Source organism: Pleuronectes platessa, chromosome 9, assembly GCF_947347685.1.
Source record: "Pleuronectes platessa chromosome 9, fPlePla1.1, whole genome shotgun sequence".
NCBI lineage: Eukaryota > Metazoa > Chordata > Actinopteri > Pleuronectiformes > Pleuronectidae > Pleuronectes > Pleuronectes platessa.
The window spans coordinates 22,364,929-22,382,808 of NC_070634.1; the positions used below are offsets into that span (position 1 = coordinate 22,364,929).

The 17,880-nt window shown below is 41.5% G+C and overlaps 4 protein-coding genes across 6 annotated transcripts; 2 read left to right on the plus strand and 2 right to left on the minus strand.

Moving 5' to 3' along the window:
* The first annotated feature begins 726 nt into the window (after positions 1-726).
* Positions 727-3,492, plus strand: pars2 (prolyl-tRNA synthetase 2, mitochondrial). 2 transcript variants are annotated; one of them, XM_053430494.1, is made up of 4 exons: positions 727-868; positions 1,359-1,689; positions 2,023-2,268; positions 2,356-3,492. In XM_053430494.1, exons 2-4 carry the CDS (start codon positions 1,375-1,377, stop codon positions 3,235-3,237), a joined length of 1,443 nt encoding a protein of 480 aa, XP_053286469.1. In that variant the 5' UTR covers positions 727-868; positions 1,359-1,374; the 3' UTR covers positions 3,238-3,492. The 2 variants fall into 2 exon arrangements, with proteins under 2 accessions (XP_053286469.1, XP_053286470.1); XM_053430495.1 differs by having other exon boundaries at positions 1,364-1,689.
* Positions 3,493-4,249: 757 nt separating this feature from the next.
* On the plus strand, positions 4,250-8,784 carry ttc4 (tetratricopeptide repeat domain 4). Its single transcript, XM_053430518.1, has 10 exons — positions 4,250-4,539; positions 4,662-4,779; positions 5,167-5,328; positions 5,439-5,516; positions 5,731-5,855; positions 5,950-6,036; positions 6,737-6,972; positions 7,593-7,677; positions 8,101-8,183; positions 8,502-8,784. The coding sequence occupies exons 1-10, from the start codon at positions 4,429-4,431 to the stop codon at positions 8,605-8,607; spliced, it is 1,191 nt and encodes a 396-aa protein (XP_053286493.1). The 5' UTR covers positions 4,250-4,428; the 3' UTR covers positions 8,608-8,784.
* A 2,276-nt stretch (positions 8,785-11,060) lies between these two features.
* On the minus strand, positions 11,061-12,661 carry LOC128448461 (cornifelin). Of its 2 annotated transcripts, none has more exons than XM_053431127.1 (4): positions 12,503-12,661; positions 12,040-12,126; positions 11,764-11,951; positions 11,061-11,674 (listed from the first exon to the last, which is right to left on the minus strand). In XM_053431127.1, the coding sequence occupies exons 2-4, from the start codon at positions 12,104-12,106 to the stop codon at positions 11,420-11,422; spliced, it is 510 nt and encodes a 169-aa protein (XP_053287102.1). In that variant the 5' UTR covers positions 12,107-12,126; positions 12,503-12,661; the 3' UTR covers positions 11,061-11,419. The 2 variants fall into 2 exon arrangements, with proteins under 2 accessions (XP_053287102.1, XP_053287103.1); XM_053431128.1 differs by having other exon boundaries at positions 12,040-12,130; positions 12,503-12,632.
* Positions 12,662-15,707: 3,046 nt separating this feature from the next.
* LOC128448465 (cornifelin) lies at positions 15,708-17,835 on the minus strand. The gene is made up of 4 exons (XM_053431133.1): positions 17,098-17,835; positions 16,543-16,629; positions 16,267-16,454; positions 15,708-16,173 (listed from the first exon to the last, which is right to left on the minus strand). Exons 2-4 carry the CDS (start codon positions 16,607-16,609, stop codon positions 15,982-15,984), a joined length of 447 nt encoding a protein of 148 aa, XP_053287108.1. The 5' UTR covers positions 16,610-16,629; positions 17,098-17,835; the 3' UTR covers positions 15,708-15,981.
* Positions 17,836-17,880: the final 45 nt, after the last annotated feature.

Below are 17,880 nucleotides of genomic sequence, written 5' to 3' on the forward strand. Positions count from 1 at the left end.
TTAACATTTCTACAAGTTTGAATAAAAAAATATCATTACAAAAGATTCTATATTTCCATTAGTTTCTCAACATTTCATATAGAGTATTAGAAGATTGGTAGCTGTTACATTCTTTAAAGCTTGAATTTGCTAATATATCTTACCTGGGAGAGGACATGGAAAATGCCTTTATGACTCTATAGCGCCACCTGCTGAAGAAATTGTAGAAGTATGTTCTCGCTGAATGGAATAACAACAGAATCACACACATACATACACGTACACATGCACATACTAATAAGAGTAGATAAATAAAGCAACACTTAATTTCTTCTTATATTCATGGGCGCGTCACTTTGTTATTGCAAAACCAACCCCTGTTGAACATTTATTGCAGTAAAACTGTCTAACATCTGTATTCTAAAAAAAATAATCCCCAACATTACAGCATAATCTCAAGAATCTATCTAAAGAATGAGCTGTGTTTAATCTTAAAATAAAAATATGAAGACATCATTGTCTATAATTAGAGTTGGTTTATCCTGGTTCTTCTCTCTTAACCCACCTGATCAGAGGGAAACCGGAAGCTCCTCATCAATACAGAACCTCCCTGAGAATCATCAAGGTTTCTGTATTTCTTAAAAAAAAAACTAACGAACTTATTTTGTAGTTTTCAGTAAACGTGAACGTGTCAGAGGGTCCTCCGCTCCGGCAGGTGGCGGTGTGAGCTTGAAGCGACCAGTATCTGAGCGTGTGGAAGGAGACAGAGCAACATGGAGCAGGAACCCTCCATGTTTATCACTTTCTCTAAATTACACTTTTAACTCGTTTACCTTCTTTATATTCTACAACAGTCTGGGATCAAAAGACGCGAATTATCGGCCGTGAGGTGAGTCTCACTGACTTGTTGTGTGCTAACTGAGGAAGCTAAGCTAAGCTAGCTAAACAAACCACATGCTAACAGGCTCCTGTGCTGCCTGAGAGGAAAGAAACTGAGCTGTGTTGACCTTGACTCCAGTTAGAGACAGAGACTCAATTCAAATGTACTTCAAGTCATCACTTACATAATAGATATATGTTTGTGTAGATAGTATATATGTTTGTCTCAGTTGTAAAGATGATGTCAGAACCTTCACTTTGGGTAAAGTTACACCCTAATAAGAAAATACTCCATTATAAGTAAATACAATCAGCTTTTTAGAGGAGTGATCCTGATCAGAGGAAGAACCCGTTAGGTTTTGGAGTAGATCTGCGTAAACGGGTAGATCCAATCATTTCACCTTCACCTTCTCTAACAGTCGGTGTGTTAGTCTTGGCTTGTGAGCTATCTGCCTCTGAGCTTCTTCCTGGTGACCTATTGTCTCACCTCATCTCTGCAGCACAGTTGGACCTGTCATGGAGCCGGTCCTGCACCAGTTGCGTCCGAGGGTGTTCCAACGCCTCCGTAGGACCTTCATTCTTCTGAAGAGGAATCACTCAGGCTGTGCTGAACACAACACCGCTCCTGCCTCCACTCGGTACAGACCCCCGCTCCTGGTGTCACGCCTCTACCAGCCATCCAACCTGCGCGATGTGGGGCAGGACAGCCGGCTGCCGGGAGACATGACGTGTAAGAGCCAGAGGCTCATGCAGCAGGCGGGGCTCATCCACCCGTCCAACCCAGGGTGTTACTACTACCTCCCTGCCACGGTCCGCTCCATGGAGAAGCTGGTGAGACAACATGTACATCTCGTTAGAGGAATGAATGAAATATAGAAAACTACCATGGGTCATCTTGAGGTTCCATGTTGACAAAGATGGTTCATGAAAGAGTTTCTGACATGAATATGAGACCCAGCAACATGAGAGTGGTGAAAACGAGAAATTAAATCAGTTAATAGACTTATGAATAATTGTTGCTCAGTTAATATAAGACGTGTAAGATTGAACTTTTTTAATCCTAATGGAAAGTATCAAATAAAATGAATTGTAAGACAAGCAGTTACTCTAGCAAAGTAATCTTTGGTTGTATATAATGTGAAACCTTCTGTCTTTGTTGAACAGGTGAGAGTGATTGACCAGGAGATGCAGGGGATCGGTGGACAGAAGATGGACATGCCCAGTCTGTGCTCGGCTGATCTGTGGAAAACCAGTGAGCGCTGGGACTTGATGGGAAAGGAGCTGTTCCGTCTGAAAGATCGTCATGGAGGCGACTACTGCTTGGGTCCCACGCATGAGGAGGCGGTGACCACTCTGGTTGCTCACCAGGCAACTCTCTCCTACAGACAGCTCCCTTTGCTCCTTTACCAGGTGAGCTTTCATCCTCTTAGTATCTATCTGTTTGTGTCACTAGGCTGTTCTTAAACATCTGGATTTTGTTATTTTTGTATATAACAGATTACCCGCAAATTCAGGGATGAGCCGAAGCCAAAGTTTGGTCTTCTTCGAGGGAGGGAGTTCTACATGAAGGACATGTACTCATTCGATGTGAGTGAGGAAGCTGCGTACCAGACCTACGAGTCGGTGTGCCAGGCATACACCCGGCTCTTCTCCCGGCTGGGCCTGCGTTGTGTTCAGGTGCAGGCGGACACAGGAAATATCGGCGGTAAACTCTCCCATGAGTTCCAGCTGCCAGCAGACATCGGCGAGGATCGGCTTCTAGTCTGTGGGAACTGCTCCTTCTCTGCTAATGTGGAGACCATGTCATCAGACAGAACTGACTGCCCACAGTGTGAAACTGGTACTCTGGTAGAGTCGAAGGGTATAGAGGTGGGCCACACCTTTTACCTGGGGAAAAAATACTCTCAATTATTTAATGCCACCTTCAGCAATGCCCAGAACAAGCCCAGTGTTGCTGAAATGGGCTGCTTTGGTCTTGGAGTCACCCGTATTCTCGCTGCAGCCATTGAGGTGATGTCAACAGAGGAAGGGATCCGCTGGCCGGGGCTCCTCGCCCCTTACCAGGTCTGTGTTCTCCCTCCAAAGAAAGGCAGTAAAGTGGACGAGGTGGCTCTCTTAGCTGATGACCTTGTTCACACTTTGGGAGAAGCGTTGCCACGTTTGAGAGGTGAAGTGGTTCTTGATGACCGTACACAAATGACTATTGGAAAGAGGCTGAAGGACGCCAATAGACTGGGCTACCCATATGTTATTGTAGTCGGGCAGGGCGCATTAGAGGACACACCCAGGTTTGAGGTGATCTGTCAGCAGAGCGGTGAGACAATGTTCCTTAGTAAAGATGGACTGTTAGATCTACTGGGAAAAGTGGAAACTGTCTGAATCACGTGGAAATAAATGTTTTTATCTACCTATGTTCTGGAAGGGGGGGCTGATTTCACAAAGTTTAAAACCTGTAATATCTATTGACATTGCCAATTGGCAAATAACTCAATGTCACAATAAAAGCTTTATAATAATATTTCAAATATGAATTTGCATTTGGTTTCTATGATTTAAGAAAGTCTGAGTTTTGCTTTCCTTCTTGGCTTTTCATGTTCTTTTGCCAATAAAAACACAAGATGTGGACAGAAATTATGATCATTTGCTATGTGTTTTAATATAATATAATATAATATAATACACAAATGTAGCAATTGTACAAATCAATGCTGTAAATTCAGCCATGTCAGGAAAGACAAAGAAATGCACAAAATAAAACTACATATGTCCATAAATGGAAGAAGCTCTCAGGTCCTTTATTGAATGAAAGTAAAAGTTGCAGTAAAGCAGTGAATACCTCATCACAAGTGAAATGGTAACAACACGTCATATTTTCATGAACTAATGAATTGAACTAATACTAATGTCTATGATCTATGTATTCTTATTATTTTTATCAACACTGATATGGTGGTTTTTTAATGGTAAAATATATCACATTATCCTCTGCTGGATAATTATTTATGACAAATGATTACAAATACAACAGAAAACAGATAAAAATGAGCTTCTATAGCGAACCTGGGCTCATTCAGAGAGAGTTTTGTCTGTTGATCAATGAACACTGTTCTTATATAATGAAATAAATGTGAAAAGGATAATTTACTTTATTCATTACATTTTTAACTCTTAATCTTTAACTTATAACCATATGTATCCATAAAGGTGCTATATGAATACAGTTCGTTTTACTATTATTATATAACTGACCCTGAGTCATTTAAGTATTTTGTTGGTTGATTTATTAGAAATTTCAACCTCAAATAAACAAACAACTTAAATTATAATGTTTTATTTTCAGCTTTCGTCGAGTAGGAAGTGGAACTAACGCTTTAGTCACAGTTTCCTCACGGACGGCCATCTGTGTAGCACCAGTAGAACCCATGTGTAAACAAGCGTCTCTCTCCAGTTATACGATAGAACCATTACAGACGGTGGGTTAGAGGCAGAAACGTCACGTCCCAGTTCATTTAAAAAACCGTAAAGAACAAAACAAACCTTTTGTTTAGGAAACAGAAGTTGACGGGGAAAATGGCGTCGTCAACTCAACAATGTGAAAGCGACGACGACATGGACGAGTTCATGGACAAATTCAAGACCATGAAATATAAAAACGCCTTCAGTAAAGACAACTGGGAAGAGGTAACACTCCCAGTTCGTAATTTCTGTGCTTAGTGAGCCTGTGTGTTATTGTTAGCTACGAGGCTACGCGTGTGTGTCGGTGAGTGAGTGTGTGTGTTCATCTCAGTGTCTGTCTCCTCCAGGAGTTTGACAAAATCCCCATGTTCCTGAAATCAGTGCCCGATGAGATCGACCCACGGGAATACCCGGAACTGGCCAGTATCCAGTCCATCATCCACAGCGAGGACAGAACTCCAGAGGGTGAGAGGAAGATCTGCAGGAGCACACGCAGGAGGAACACTTCCCTTTCATAAAGGAATAGAGTCAGAATGACGAGGATACAGTGGAATCAAATCAGATTGAATAGAGTTTAAATGTCAGGGATAAAGTTAAATATATATTTTTTAAATGTCAATCAATGTGTGTTTTTGTTTATACAGCAGTTTTCATTCAAACAAAATGTAGCACATACAGTCTTTGGCTTAAAACTTGATAGTTCAATTTTCACCTTATTCTTGTTTTCTTTGTTCCGGTTTCCCTTTCTCCTTCTTTTAATAAACTAGCTCTAAGCTCCTGCAGCGTATGAAACAACCTGCTGCAGTCATGTTCACTGAAAACTCTCTCATGACCGAGTTCATTTCTCCCCAGAACAAGCGAAAGCTCTGAAAAACGAGGGGAACGAGTTCTTCAAGGAGAAGCAGTATAAGAAGGCCATAGTGGCGTACACAGCCGGTCTGCAGAAGAAGTGTGGGGACCAGGAGCTCAGCAAGGTTCTTCACACCAACCGGGCTGCTGCACACTTTTATCTGGGTGGGGGTTTATCATTTATTCACTAGACACTCACAGTCACAGCTGTTTGCATCTCTAGCACCAGGGACATGGGTTTGTTATGCATCTTATTGTCTTGTCATTTCTTGCAGGCAACATGCGCTCTGCACTGAACGATGCTGCAGCTGCAAAGAAGATCTCCCCAGACCATCTCAAAGCCTTGATCAGAGGTGTGTAACACATGTATACAAGTTTGGCGAGTGGCCTAAAGGGAAGTTTAATTTCTCGAAATCATCTCAACTAAACAACTTTTTGAGTTTTTATCACGTTTTTAGACAACTGAAGGATTCCACAGGTTCTCTTTCATGTTTTGAAGGGGGAGGGCGAGGATATATTAATCATAACAAAACTGTTAGAATGTAATATCTGTATGTGTTTACGCAGGTGCTCAGTGTTGCATAGAGCTGCGCCACTATTCAGAGGCCGTCCAGTGGTGCGACGAGGGGCTGAAAGTTCATCCCACCGACAAGAAACTTCAGGAGCTGAGAGCCACCGCAGATAAACACAGGGTACGGTCACTGTGGAGTTCGGAGGGGAGGCTGTTTTATTTATTCTGCCTCTGATCTCAGTCTCAAACAAAGCCTTGTTCATTTGCTCCACTAGAGGGCAATAGAAAGAGATGCCAGGAAGGTCAAGGTGAAAGAGAAGAAGTTGCTTGGCGAGAAACAAGCTCTTCTGGCAGCTATAAAGGTACGTGACCTAAACACCTGATCTCCATTCATCCTTTCACTCCTGCCTCAGCCTCTCATCAGAGTAATTACGTTTTGAGAACCTGGACTAATTGAAAATGTGTATTTATTTAAGATATATGAATGAGGTTCACTCAGGGTTCCTACGGGCATGGAAAACCTGGAAAAGTCAAGGAATTTTTAATGTGTTTTTCCAGGCCCGGAAAAGTAATGGAACAAATTTAATCCCAAGAGTTTTGGAAAAATCGTGGAAATTTGTTATAATCATATTTTCATGTCGTCCATTTACGCTGAGTTTTCAATAATTCATATGCTTTTAAAGAAATACGCTCAAAATATAAGCAGGCATACTTGGGTTTGTGTAATTTAAGGTATACTCTATGCCTTGGAATTCTCATTGTTAGTTTAAATACTACATTTTGTCACTTTTTCGCGTTTATACCGAGATTTCACAAAATGTTCTGTCATGAAAATTTGGTTCAAAGTTATTGAAAAGTCATTGAAAAGTCATTGAAATCCCTTGGTCAAAATGTGTATGCACCCTGTTCACTTCTGATTGATAATGAAGCATCTTGTGGAACATTGGATAATTGATTACACCTGAAACAATCAGTCGAAGCTGAGACTTCTCTGCCTCTAATAACCCTTTGGTGCCAGATCTAAATATAAGAGTCGGTTGCATATTGTTGTGCTTTCTGCAGGACCGCGGCATCAAGCTTCTCCAGTCTGCGAAGCGGTGCGGCTCCGACGATGAGCGTGAGGATCGAGGCTCCGCTGCAGTGATGTCACAGCTGAGTGTGGACGGCCTCAGCTCCCAGGAGGCCACGGGCCATCACGTGTTCCAGGACGAGCAGGGCTCCCTGCACTGGCCCGTCCTCTTCCTGTATCCTGAACACCAGCAGAGCGACTTCATCTCGGCTTTCTGCGAGAGCAGCTGGTAAAAGATCCTCTCCTTCTGTTTTGGTCCTCGTCCCGACTGTATTTTCATATTTCTGTGCTGATGATATGAAACAATATCATTGAATTCAAAAAATTTTAATTCCTACTATATATTGTTTATTTAGTGTTTTTTATTTAGGTGGATGTTGCTATGTAACCTACATTACTGTCTCCTCTCTACTTGTGCTGCTATTGTATTGTAATTGTCACATGGGCCACAATTCCTGAAAATTACAAAGCTGCCCTTGGCTTAGAAATGTTTATTCTAACATCAAAGATACACAATTTAATATGAATCAAATCTTTTAAAAATACATTATTTAGTGATGAGGTTAGTTTATTGAATTGCATTGAAAAGACAAGAGGGGAACGCAGCCCTCACCCCAGGCTCACTCCCTATCTCGCCATGTTTAAAATATAAAAATCCTGGATCGGCCTGTTTATCCAGACCTGCTCCACATTGTAATGGGTTCTCTCCTCACTCACATCCCACCTCTCAGCCAAATGTCATGGAAATCGGTTTGGGTCGTTTTTGAATAATCCTGCTGGGACATTACCTCTTTGGCGCAGACTGCAAAATGTGCTTAATTGTTTTTATTTGCTTTGACCTTTCAACAGTATCGTTGATCACTTGACCGTCATGTTTGGAGAAGAACTCCCCCCCTGGGACTCGGACAGAAAATACCACCCACAAAATCTGCAGGTTTGTTTTTCTGGCATGACAGAGGAGGGTTGCTGCACATTACATACAATTCAGTTCTTTCCTTTTTCCTGTTTCCTTTCAGCACCATAAATAACAGCAATATTTCACACCCTCATAATGAATAATTAAAGATACATTGGCAATAATATTGTTTTGTTTCTTAAATCTTGTTTTTTTTCTTGCTAACAACAACAGGACTGCTTTGTTTCTCCATATTCCACCTTTTTTCACAGTGGAGATTCTTATTTCATCTACTGTTTTCCTATATTTACAAGTAATGAACGGCAATAAATAGTCCAATTACCAAAAGATGGCGCAGTTATGTCCATAAATTAAATGAAATAATCAATATTACTCTGAATATCCCTCGGGATTAATAAAGTATCTATCTATCTATTCATCCTAATTCTCTTCCCTTTCTAGTTGTACTTTGAAGATGAAGAGAAGGAGACACTTTACCAAGTAAACCCAGAGGCGCCATTATTAGAAGTCTTGCAGCATAAAAGGTAAATCAACTGAGACGATGTGTGTTTGTAGTTTGAGTGACACCTGAGTGGGGGGGGGGGGGGGGGGGGGGGGATGTCAGGCGTATCCGTCACATGGTTGATGTGTTTCCAAAGACAACGTAGTAATGTGTCTGTAGCTTTAATTTAAAGGGACTCTACTTATTCAGCTCTGTAACTTTGGGGCCTTTGTCTTTGCAGTTACCAAAAGTTTAGCAGACATTAAAGTTAACTGTGTGTGTGTGTGGTGCTCGCTTGTATCAGTAAACTTCCTTCACCCTCTCAATGTTGTTTCCACTGACTTTTCCTTTCTTTTTACAGGTTTTTTGTGAAGGCAGGAAGTCCCAGCTTCATCGTTTTGGTAACGGGATCCTCGTTCAGGAAGCAGTTTATAACGGGAAAGAAAGTACGAGGATTGAAATTGTAGATTGGTTTTCAAGTCTCTGAATTTTAAGACATACAAATTATCTTTCTTTTAATCCCCAAAACACTTCTGTTGTTTTAAGAAAAAAGGCACCAAACCACATATGTGTTTGTGCCTGGGTACACTGTACGACACAGAATCTCAGTGTAAATGAAATAAATGAATTATCTAAGAGCCAAACTTGTAGATTCTTTCTTGAATGGTTATTAATTGAATTCTTTATTGATTAATCAAACATAAATCAATATAAATACAAACACAGTTGCGAGATTGCGACTACAAGCTGCCGCTGCCCCTTCACATTGAGGAGGGACATTTGAGTTGGTTCAGGCATCTTAACGGGATCCTCCAGGATGCCTCCTGGGAGTAGACCCCGAACAAGCTGACAGGACTACATATCCCATCAGACCTGGGAAAGCCCAACCAGGAGGAGCTGGAAAGCACGGCCGGGGGAATGCGATATCTGGAATACTTACCCAGCTACCTCCGCGACCTGATCTCAGATAAGTGGCAGACAAAGGATGGATGAATTAAATGGAGAAAGAAAACAAATGGTAATTGGTGTAAACTGTTGCGTGTTCTTTTATGGTTTGGTTCAATCAAGTATTTATTAAGAAGCAATGAAAAGGCATGAAAAGTAACAGCAAAGCAATGGGCACCCAATACACTGCCTCGGCCCTCTAGCAATACTGGGGCAGTCAAGAGTCGTGCCGAACAGCCGGCGGTTGAAATATTTTATAACAGTTGGTAGAACAGGATTGGTCAATAGCGAGGGGAAGTCTTCCTTGATGGTGCGCACCGGAGTCCACCCTCTTGGCACTGGAATCAGGAAGTGACGAGCAGCTCAGTTTCGCTCCTCCTCTGATAGTTGCTGGGAAAAATCTTCATATCATGACAGTGCTATTTTGCGTTTTGAGAAAAAGCCTTGAATCGGCTGACGCCTTGTGGGTCTTCAGTAAGAATGCTCAATCTCCAGACAAAACAACGGCATTCTTATCTGCCCTTCAGAAGCTGGGGCTGCTAATGTATTCTTTCTAAGGCGTATGTCATAGTTTTCTTATAAGCACAGTGCATTTATGTATGTGATGTTGATTAAAGCTAAGGACTTATGCTTTAATATGAAAAGTTAGGTATGAGAACAAGTTAAATTATATATCGTATGCCACAGATTCACAGTTCCCACGACAGGCATTATCAGACAGGTGCGAGATTGAACTATGATGTGACACACACAAACACACCAACCAACTTCAAGATTAAAACCAGCCATCAACGGCTAATAAAAGTATCTGTGGCAAACTCAAAACAGGTCAATCTGAGGAAGGCTGTTTTAGAGGACCCATCCTATGCCCATTTTACCACAGCTGAGATGGTTCCTTGGGGTCTTAATGAAATGTCTGTAACATATTTTGGTCAAAATACCACAAGGATCATTTAAAACAGCACCTTTTTACCCTGTCTAAAACAGCCCTCCTCTGATGACCTCTGTAGAAATATGGCTACTGGAGACGAAGATTCAATCTTGCAACCATTTCGTTTTGAGCCAGAGTCAGGTGGACCGAAGCCTGGCTGGGAGAGCCCCAGCGCAGCACCGCAGTGGGAACAATGGGAGCTGGAGCTGTTGTAGCAGCAGCATCCTTCCACACTGTTGAGTTAACGTTTAGAGGTGTCCCGGGGGTCTCCGCCTCGACGACCGGCATTATCGGTCGTAATCCCATTCGACGCACTCTAGGGTATCGTTTCTGACATAGAGGAACCACAACAAATCGCGGGAGTTGTTTTTTTTCCAGAGTTTTTGGGACGGTAGACATGCCAGATACCCAAATTAACGTGTAGAAGCACTACAAAATTGGAATTTTCATAATATGTCCCCTTTAAATGATCCTTTTGGTATTTTGACCAAAATATGTTACAGACATTTCATTAAAGCCCCAAGGAACCATATCAGCTGTTATAAAATGGGCATACGATGGGTCCTTTAAGAAAACGTGACATAAGCAAAAGCTTTATCATCCACTAAACTTTATTTTTCCGGGCGCTCCTTCTGACTAAAGGACTGAGTGGAAAGTAAAGAACAGGTTTATTTTTAGATGCACAGATGACTAATGTGTTCCACTGATTTCAGTCAGTAATGGTTGGATCAGCTTCCTTTGTCTGAAGTTGTTTGACGGGTTATGAGTTCGGACACAGCTACCAAGCTACCAAGTTTTCTCTTGCTTCAAGGTTCTTGTTGAATGGAATTCCTAAGAGCTCCAGACCTGTCCTACCAGTCATGTACTTATAGCTTTCAATTTCGATTTGTCTTTCTGTCCCGTTTTACCGGTTGTCTTTCTGTGTTGTTCTGTTTTATTCCTGGTTCCTCTTTTCCAGCTGCAACTAGGTATAGAAATGATAATAAATTTACGTTGCACCTTTTAAAAAGAAAGCTGCTACAAAGAACGTAACACAAACAATAATCAGAAACAACTTAATAAATCATTTATTAATAATGAATCAAATACAATTTTTTTTTTTACATTCTTTTTTATTTTAAATGTGCGGTCAGGACTGATTGATCAGATTGGGTTGATTAAACACATTTCAGATTGAACTGAAACCACCTTTTGGATTTGAATGCCAAATCTCTTCAATTTGTATTTGCACATAAAAAAATAAAAAAATAAAGTGCTATCATTTATTATCATAGAGGCCCCCATCTTTATCATTATGTTATTAATCTATACATGTGATTATTCTTTCACCCTGAAGTCATTCTGTAACAAAACCATCAGCAGCAGGATCTGATCTGAATTTAGAAAATCTGAAGCTGCAAATCTCAGTATGACGTCACAGTGACCCCATGTTGGCTCACAACCATAGGGGGTTGAGCCATCATCATAGGGGGTTGAGCCATCATCATAGGGGGTTGAGCCATCATCATAGTTGGTTGCGCCATCATCACCACTGGCGCCGGCTGATTGTTGATGATGACCACACGGTCCTTGTTGTTGTCTTTTATCTCACGATGCATCTGACACCAGGAGCAGTACACGCAGAAACAGGAAACAGCGATGTCTTTACAGATGGAGCCCTTCAGAGACCGGAGTAAAGAAATATTTCAATTCATCTATGTATGTATGTAGTGAAACTTGTGGTGAATCATCTTTGCATGCTCCGCACCTTGATGCCGTGTCTGCTCCGAATGGAGGACCGGAGACTCGTGGCAGCTGGGGGAGCAAATAGAGGGATCCCACAGAGGCCAAACACAGCCGGGCTGAACAAGTCGCATAAGGGGAGGCAACTGTTCTCTCCGAATCTTCCTGAAACCGTGCAGGCGAGGCAAGGGCAGCACCAGAAGCCATAGCAACCTGAGATGAATTAGTGTTACCGAAGAATGTTCCTAAAATGTGAATCCAAAAAGTAAGAACGTGACAAAATTGTGGGTTTAATTCTTACAAGTACTCGTATCCTCGAAGCAGTCAAAGAGACCAGTTTTCCACTCTCTCAAAGGCTGTGCTGCCATTGGATGTTAGATTGATGAACCTGTTTACACACACAAAGGAAAAAGGCAACAGCTCAGGTTTAAGATTTAAGGTTTAAAAACACGAGATCGGCATCTTTAGTTATAATGCGACTAAAGTCCTTTTATAGTCCTTTTGATTTTCAGTAAAAATTCCAACCTCAGAATCGTTAAACTTTATTTAATGGGATATAATTCAACACTATCAAGTCTCTCCGGTCACACAATATTCTTCTTGAACCTTGTTAACAACTAGAAATGACCAGGATGCTTCTGCTTCCCCCGGAGAGGTTAAGATTTATTGTCAAAACCCTCTTTCCCTCCATGCTGTTCTTAAACCAGTCATATTCCATCGAACTACAACAATGTCAAATATTTGACAAAACTTAAAGCTCTTACCTGACCAAGCCGAGCATGTCCTGTTGCCAGCACGTCCTGTTGCTGAGTATGTCCTGTTGGCAGCTCTCAGCCTGTGTAGGAATTGGCAATGCCTGAGATGAGGAGTGACATCTGGTGCATGTCAGCTCAAAACTAAGCTGCCAAACCTGAATCCATGGGCAGAGACGAGTCGAATCAAAAGTACCTCATCAGTTTCTAGAGCGGAAACTTTCCCTTATAAAAGTGGTGACGTTTATAAAGGCCAGAGGAAAAGAACATGATGGTTTGAAATTGTCCATAATGTTTAAACTTAGCACATAAAGTTACTAAACTAAACTGTGGTGTCCTCAAGTTATGCTGTCATTAAAGACACCAGAGCAGCCATCTACCAAATGCGTTTTTCGGCCTTAAGCTCGAACTTGATAATAAAAGTCAACAAGTTGGGAGAAGGACGTCCATCAAACTCCACAATTGTGTGACCCAGATTTTGAGGTGTTGCAGTACAACTGTGTTCTCCCCATTGTCAAATTGCGGATAATATAAAAAATTATTTTATTTCAATGCACCTTTCTAGGAACCCACAGTAACGTATAAGACATTACAATTAAACCCAAGAGTAATTCAAGTAAAATCAGGTGTTAAAATCAGATTAGCAGAAGAAAACACCCGTCAATACATGAGACGAGAAAGTTAAGACGTAAAATCAAATCTATTTTGGGACAGTTATGCAACGCTTTGGATGCCAACTGCAGTAAAATCTTGAAGAAGAAAAATGTCATCGTCGTGTCAATGATGTCAATGACATGATGGCAGAGCAGTGAGCTGCTGCGCCACCTACTGGTTTCCTAGTGATAATTACTTACTGGTTACTCTGGTCTGCTTTATTGACACCAGTGAGTGAACATTGTTTTCTCAAACTTGGTACATTGATAATGTTAAATAAAACTCAGTGTGTGTGAATGTGAAGTTTAGTTTAAATTTTATAATACTTTTGATACACACATAGCTCATGAAAATAAAGTTAATTAGTTGAGCTAGTGTATCTCATTCTCTTTCTAAAAGTCTAGGCTAGTTGTTTTGTGTGTCTAGCCCTGTACATTTTTTGTCTTGTGTATATCAAGTGAGTTTTTGAGGGTTAAACCACAGCCATAGCATACTGTGAAAACTCAGTATTCAGTCGGAGTACTTATATGCAGGGACCTGGTATTTGTGAACTACTGTTAGGCCTTCATGTATACTAATAGCCTGAGCACATGCTTTTTTTTTATTCTGGAGACAAACCAGAGCCTCCACAACTCAGTCTCCCAGAGTGCTTCAACATCACACAGAGGTGTCAAAACCGACCAGAGACACAAGTATCACCCACTATTGGTCACCAGGCCAATATAAGCCCAGTTCTCCCTTCCGCCTTTTTCCTCTTTCTACACAACCCTCCGTGAAGAGGCCACCTCTCTTTCTGCTCAACTTCAAGGAGGGGTGCAGCTTTCCACTCACCGAGTGAGGGAAACCTCCTCCCAATCCAAGCTCTACCAACCTTCAAGCAGGCCTGCCTGGAGCAGACTGCTAAAACCATCCAAAAGGCAGCGATGCAAGGCCCTGCCTAAGAACCAGGAAAAGAGCTGTATCGCACAGCAGGACCACACAAATAGGAGCCACGGACCAGCTAAACGACTTCACTGGACTTCGAACAGCACATCAACCTTTTTCTCTTTCCATGGGCGGGTAACACAACTGGGCTTAATAATTATACTAGAATAAGCAAAGCCTGTTTATTCGATTCTGTGTGATGTTTATAAGTTTGATTTGTGTTGCTGTGATATTTTGGTTACAAGTTATTTGAAAGTTAATGTTAGGTATGTTATGCTCTTCGCAGTCTCTCCTTGCATCCAACAAGTTACTTTCTCTAACTTGGCACCGACACAGACACATCCATATTTCATCATAGGTACACTTCAACTATGAGAGACAGAATGGAGGGAAAGAATCCAGGAAATCACATTGTAGGATTTTTTATGAATTAATCGGTAAATTCCTCGGTAAAATAAGTATTTGGTCACCTACAAACAAGCAAGATTTCTGGCTCTCACAGACCTGTAACTTCTTCTTTAAGAGGTTCCTCTGTCCTCCACTTGTTACCTGTATTAATGGCACCTGTTTGAACTCTTATCAGTATAAAAGACACCTGTCCACAACTTCAAACAGTCACACTCCAAACTCCACTATGGCCAAGACCAAAGAGCTGTGAAAGGACACCAGAAACAAAATTGTAGACCTGCACCAGGCTGGGAAGACTGAATCTGCAATAGGTAAGCAGCTTGTTGTGAAGAAATCGACTGTGGGAGCAATTATTAGAAAATGGAAGACATACAAGACCACTGATAATCTCCCTCGATCTGGGGCTCCACGCAAGATCTCACCCCGTGGGGTCAAAATGATAACAACGGTGAACAAAAATCTCAGAACCACACGGGGTGACCTAGTGAATGACCTGCAGAGAGCTGGGACCAAAGTAACAAAGGCTACCATCAGTAACACACTACACCGCCAGGGACTCAAATCCTGCAGTGCCAGATGTGTCCCCCTGCTTAAGCCAGTACATGTCCAGGCCCGTCTGAAGTTTGCTAGACAGCATTTGGATGATCAAGAAGAGGATTGGGAGAATGTCATATGGTCAGATGAAACCAAAATAGAACTTTTTGGTAAAAACTCAACCCGTAGTGTTTGGAGGAGAAAGAATGCCGAGTTGCATCCAAAGAATACCATACCTACTGTGAAGAATGGGGGTTGAAGCATCATGCTTTGGGCTGTTTTTCTGCAAGGGGACCAGGACGACTTATCAGTGTAAAGGAAAGAATGAATGGGGCCATGTATCGTGAGATTTTGAGTGAAAACCTCCTTCCATCAGCAAGGCCATTGAAGATGAAACGTGGCTGGGTCTGACAATGATCCCAAACACACCGCCCGGGCAACGAAGGAGTGGCTTGGTAAGAAACATTTCAAGGTCCTGGAGTGGCCCAGCCAGTCTCCAGATCTCAACCCCATAGAACAGAGGTCTTCAACAGGGGGTCAGCGACCCCTAGGGGGTCCGCGGAGGTACTGCAGGGGGGTCGCGAAATGTTTGGTAGATTAAACACCTTTTAAAATCAGCTGCTACAAAGAGCTCGACATAAACAATAATCAGAAACAACTAAATAAATCATTTATTAAGAATGAATGAAATACAAAATAATTTACATTATTTTTTATTTTAAATGTGAAATAGATTGATCTGAAACCACCTTTTGGCTTTGAATGCCAAATTTCTTCAATTTGTATTTGACATACAAAAAAAATGAAATCAAGTACTTTAACAGAGGCCCAAATCTATTATTATGTTATTAATCTATACCTGTGATTATTCTTTCACCCTGCAGTCATTCTGTAACAACCATCAGCAGCAGGATTTGATCCGAATTAAAAATCCCTTCAAGACAGAACTTAGTATGGAGAAGCTGCAAATCTCAGTATGACGTCACAGGGATCCCATGTTGGTTCACAACCATAGGGGGTTGCGCCATCATCACCACTGGCGCCGGCTGATTGTTGATGATGACCACGCGGTCCTTGTTGTTGTCTTTTATCTCACGATGCATCTGACACCAGGAGCAGTACACGCAGACACAGGAAATGGCGATGTCTTTACAGATAGAGCCCTTCAGAGACCAGAGTAAAGAAATATGTCAATTCATCTAATGTTTTCAACATGTAGTGAAACTTGTGGTGAATCATCTTTGCATGCTCCGCACCTTGATGCCGTATCTGCTCCGAATGGAGGACCGGAGACTCGCGGCAGCGGGGGGAGCAAATAGAGGGATCCCACAGAGGCCAAACACAGCCGGGCTGAACAAGTCGCATAAGGGGAGGCAACGGTTCTCTCCGAATCTTCCTGAAACCGAGCAGGCGAGGCAAGGGCAGCACCAGAAGCCATAGCAACCTGCGATGAATTAGTGTTACCGAAGAATGTTCATAAAATGTGAATCCAAAATCGACAGAAGTGACAAAATTGTGGGTTTGATTCTTACAAGTATTCGTGTCCTCGAAGCAGTCAAAGAGACCGGTTTTCCACTCTCTCAAAGGTTGTGCTGCCATTGGATGTTAGATCGATGAACCTGTTTACACACACAAAGGAAAAGGACAAAACAGAACAGGTTTAACAGTAAACTACTCGATTACCATTGCAGAGAGTTCCTTAGATACTTTTCTACAGTAAATGTTTCTCTAAGATAAAAACACGAGATCGGCATCTATAGTTATGATTTGACTAAAATCCTTTGATAGTACTTTGATTTTTCCAACCTCAGAATCGTTAACCTTTATTTAATGGAATATAATTCAACACTATCAAGTCTCTTCAGTCACACGATATGCTTCTTGAACCTTGTTAACAACTAGAAATGACCAGGATGATTCTGTTTCCCCGGAGAGGGTTAGGGTTAGGGTTACAACCTTCCACTAACCCTAACCCTAACCCTAAGATTTATTGTCAAAACCCTCTTTCCCTCCATGCTCTTCTTAAACAAGTCATATTCCATTGAACTACAACATATCAAATATCTGACGAAACTGAAAGCTCTTACCTGATCAAGCCGAGCACCTCCTGTTTCCGAGTACGTCTTGTTGAACCCTTGTAGGAAGTGGACATGCCTGAGATGAGGAGTGACATCTGGTGCATGTCAGCTCAAAACTATGCTGCCAAACCTGAATCCATGGGCAGAGACGAGTCGAATCTAAAGTACCTCATCAGTTTCTAGAGCGGAAACCTTCCCTTTTGTGTGCGTTTCTTTTCCTCATTTCACAGGTCTGTTAAAGTGGTGACGTTTATAAAAGCCAGAGGAAAAGATCATGATTGTTTTGAATTGTCCATAATGTTTAAACATTTCACATAAAGTTACTAAACTAAACTTTGGTGTCCTCAAGTGATACTGTCAATAAAGAAACCGGCGCAGTCATCTACCAAATGCGTTTTTCTAATCTAATCTAATCTAATCAGATTAGCAGAAGAAAACAGCCGTCAAAACATATGAGAAAAGAGAGTTTAGACGTAAAATCTAATATATTTGGGACAGTTATGCAACGCTTTGGATGCCAACTGCCTTAAAATCTTGAAGAAGAAAAATGTCATTGTCTTGTCAATGATGTCAATGACATGATGGCAGAGCAGTGAGCTACTGCGCCACCTACTGGTCTCCTAGTGATAATTACTTACTGGTTACTCTGGTCTGCTTTATGGACACCAGTGAGTGGACATTGTTTTCTAAAACTTGGTACATTGATAATGTTAAATAAATCTCAGTGTGTGTGAAGTTTAGTTGAAGTTTATAATACTTTTGATAGACTCATAACTCGAAAATAGAAATGAT

Bases quoted from the DNA above. Each gene is read 5' to 3' on its own strand.
- pars2 (XM_053430494.1), top strand. From the start codon at position 1,375: ATGGAGCCGGTCCTGCACCAGTTGCGTCCGAGGGTGTTCCAACGCCTC. The intron at 1,690-2,022 runs GTGAGACAACAT...TTTGTTGAACAG, and splicing joins TCCGCTCCATGGAGAAGCTG to GTGAGAGTGATTGACCAGGA. The intron at 2,269-2,355 runs GTGAGCTTTCAT...TGTATATAACAG, and splicing joins TCCCTTTGCTCCTTTACCAG to ATTACCCGCAAATTCAGGGA.
- ttc4 (XM_053430518.1), top strand. From the start codon at position 4,429: ATGGCGTCGTCAACTCAACAATGTGAAAGCGACGACGACATGGACGAG. The intron at 4,780-5,166 runs GTGAGAGGAAGA...ATTTCTCCCCAG, and splicing joins CGAGGACAGAACTCCAGAGG to AACAAGCGAAAGCTCTGAAA. The intron at 8,184-8,501 runs GTAAATCAACTG...TTCTTTTTACAG, and splicing joins GAAGTCTTGCAGCATAAAAG to GTTTTTTGTGAAGGCAGGAA.
- LOC128448461 (XM_053431127.1), bottom strand. From the start codon at position 12,106: ATGGCAGCACAGCCTTTGAGAGAGTGGAAAACTGGTCTCTTTGACTGC. The intron at 11,952-12,039 runs GTAAGAATTAAA...AATTCATCTCAG, and splicing joins CTTCGAGGATACGAGTACTT to GTTGCTATGGCTTCTGGTGC. The intron at 11,675-11,763 runs GTGCGGAGCATG...CGGTCTCTGAAG, and splicing joins GGAGCAGACACGGCATCAAG to GGCTCCATCTGTAAAGACAT.
- LOC128448465 (XM_053431133.1), bottom strand. From the start codon at position 16,609: ATGGCAGCACAACCTTTGAGAGAGTGGAAAACCGGTCTCTTTGACTGC. The intron at 16,455-16,542 runs GTAAGAATCAAA...AATTCATCGCAG, and splicing joins CTTCGAGGACACGAATACTT to GTTGCTATGGCTTCTGGTGC. The intron at 16,174-16,266 runs GTGCGGAGCATG...TGGTCTCTGAAG, and splicing joins GGAGCAGATACGGCATCAAG to GGCTCTATCTGTAAAGACAT.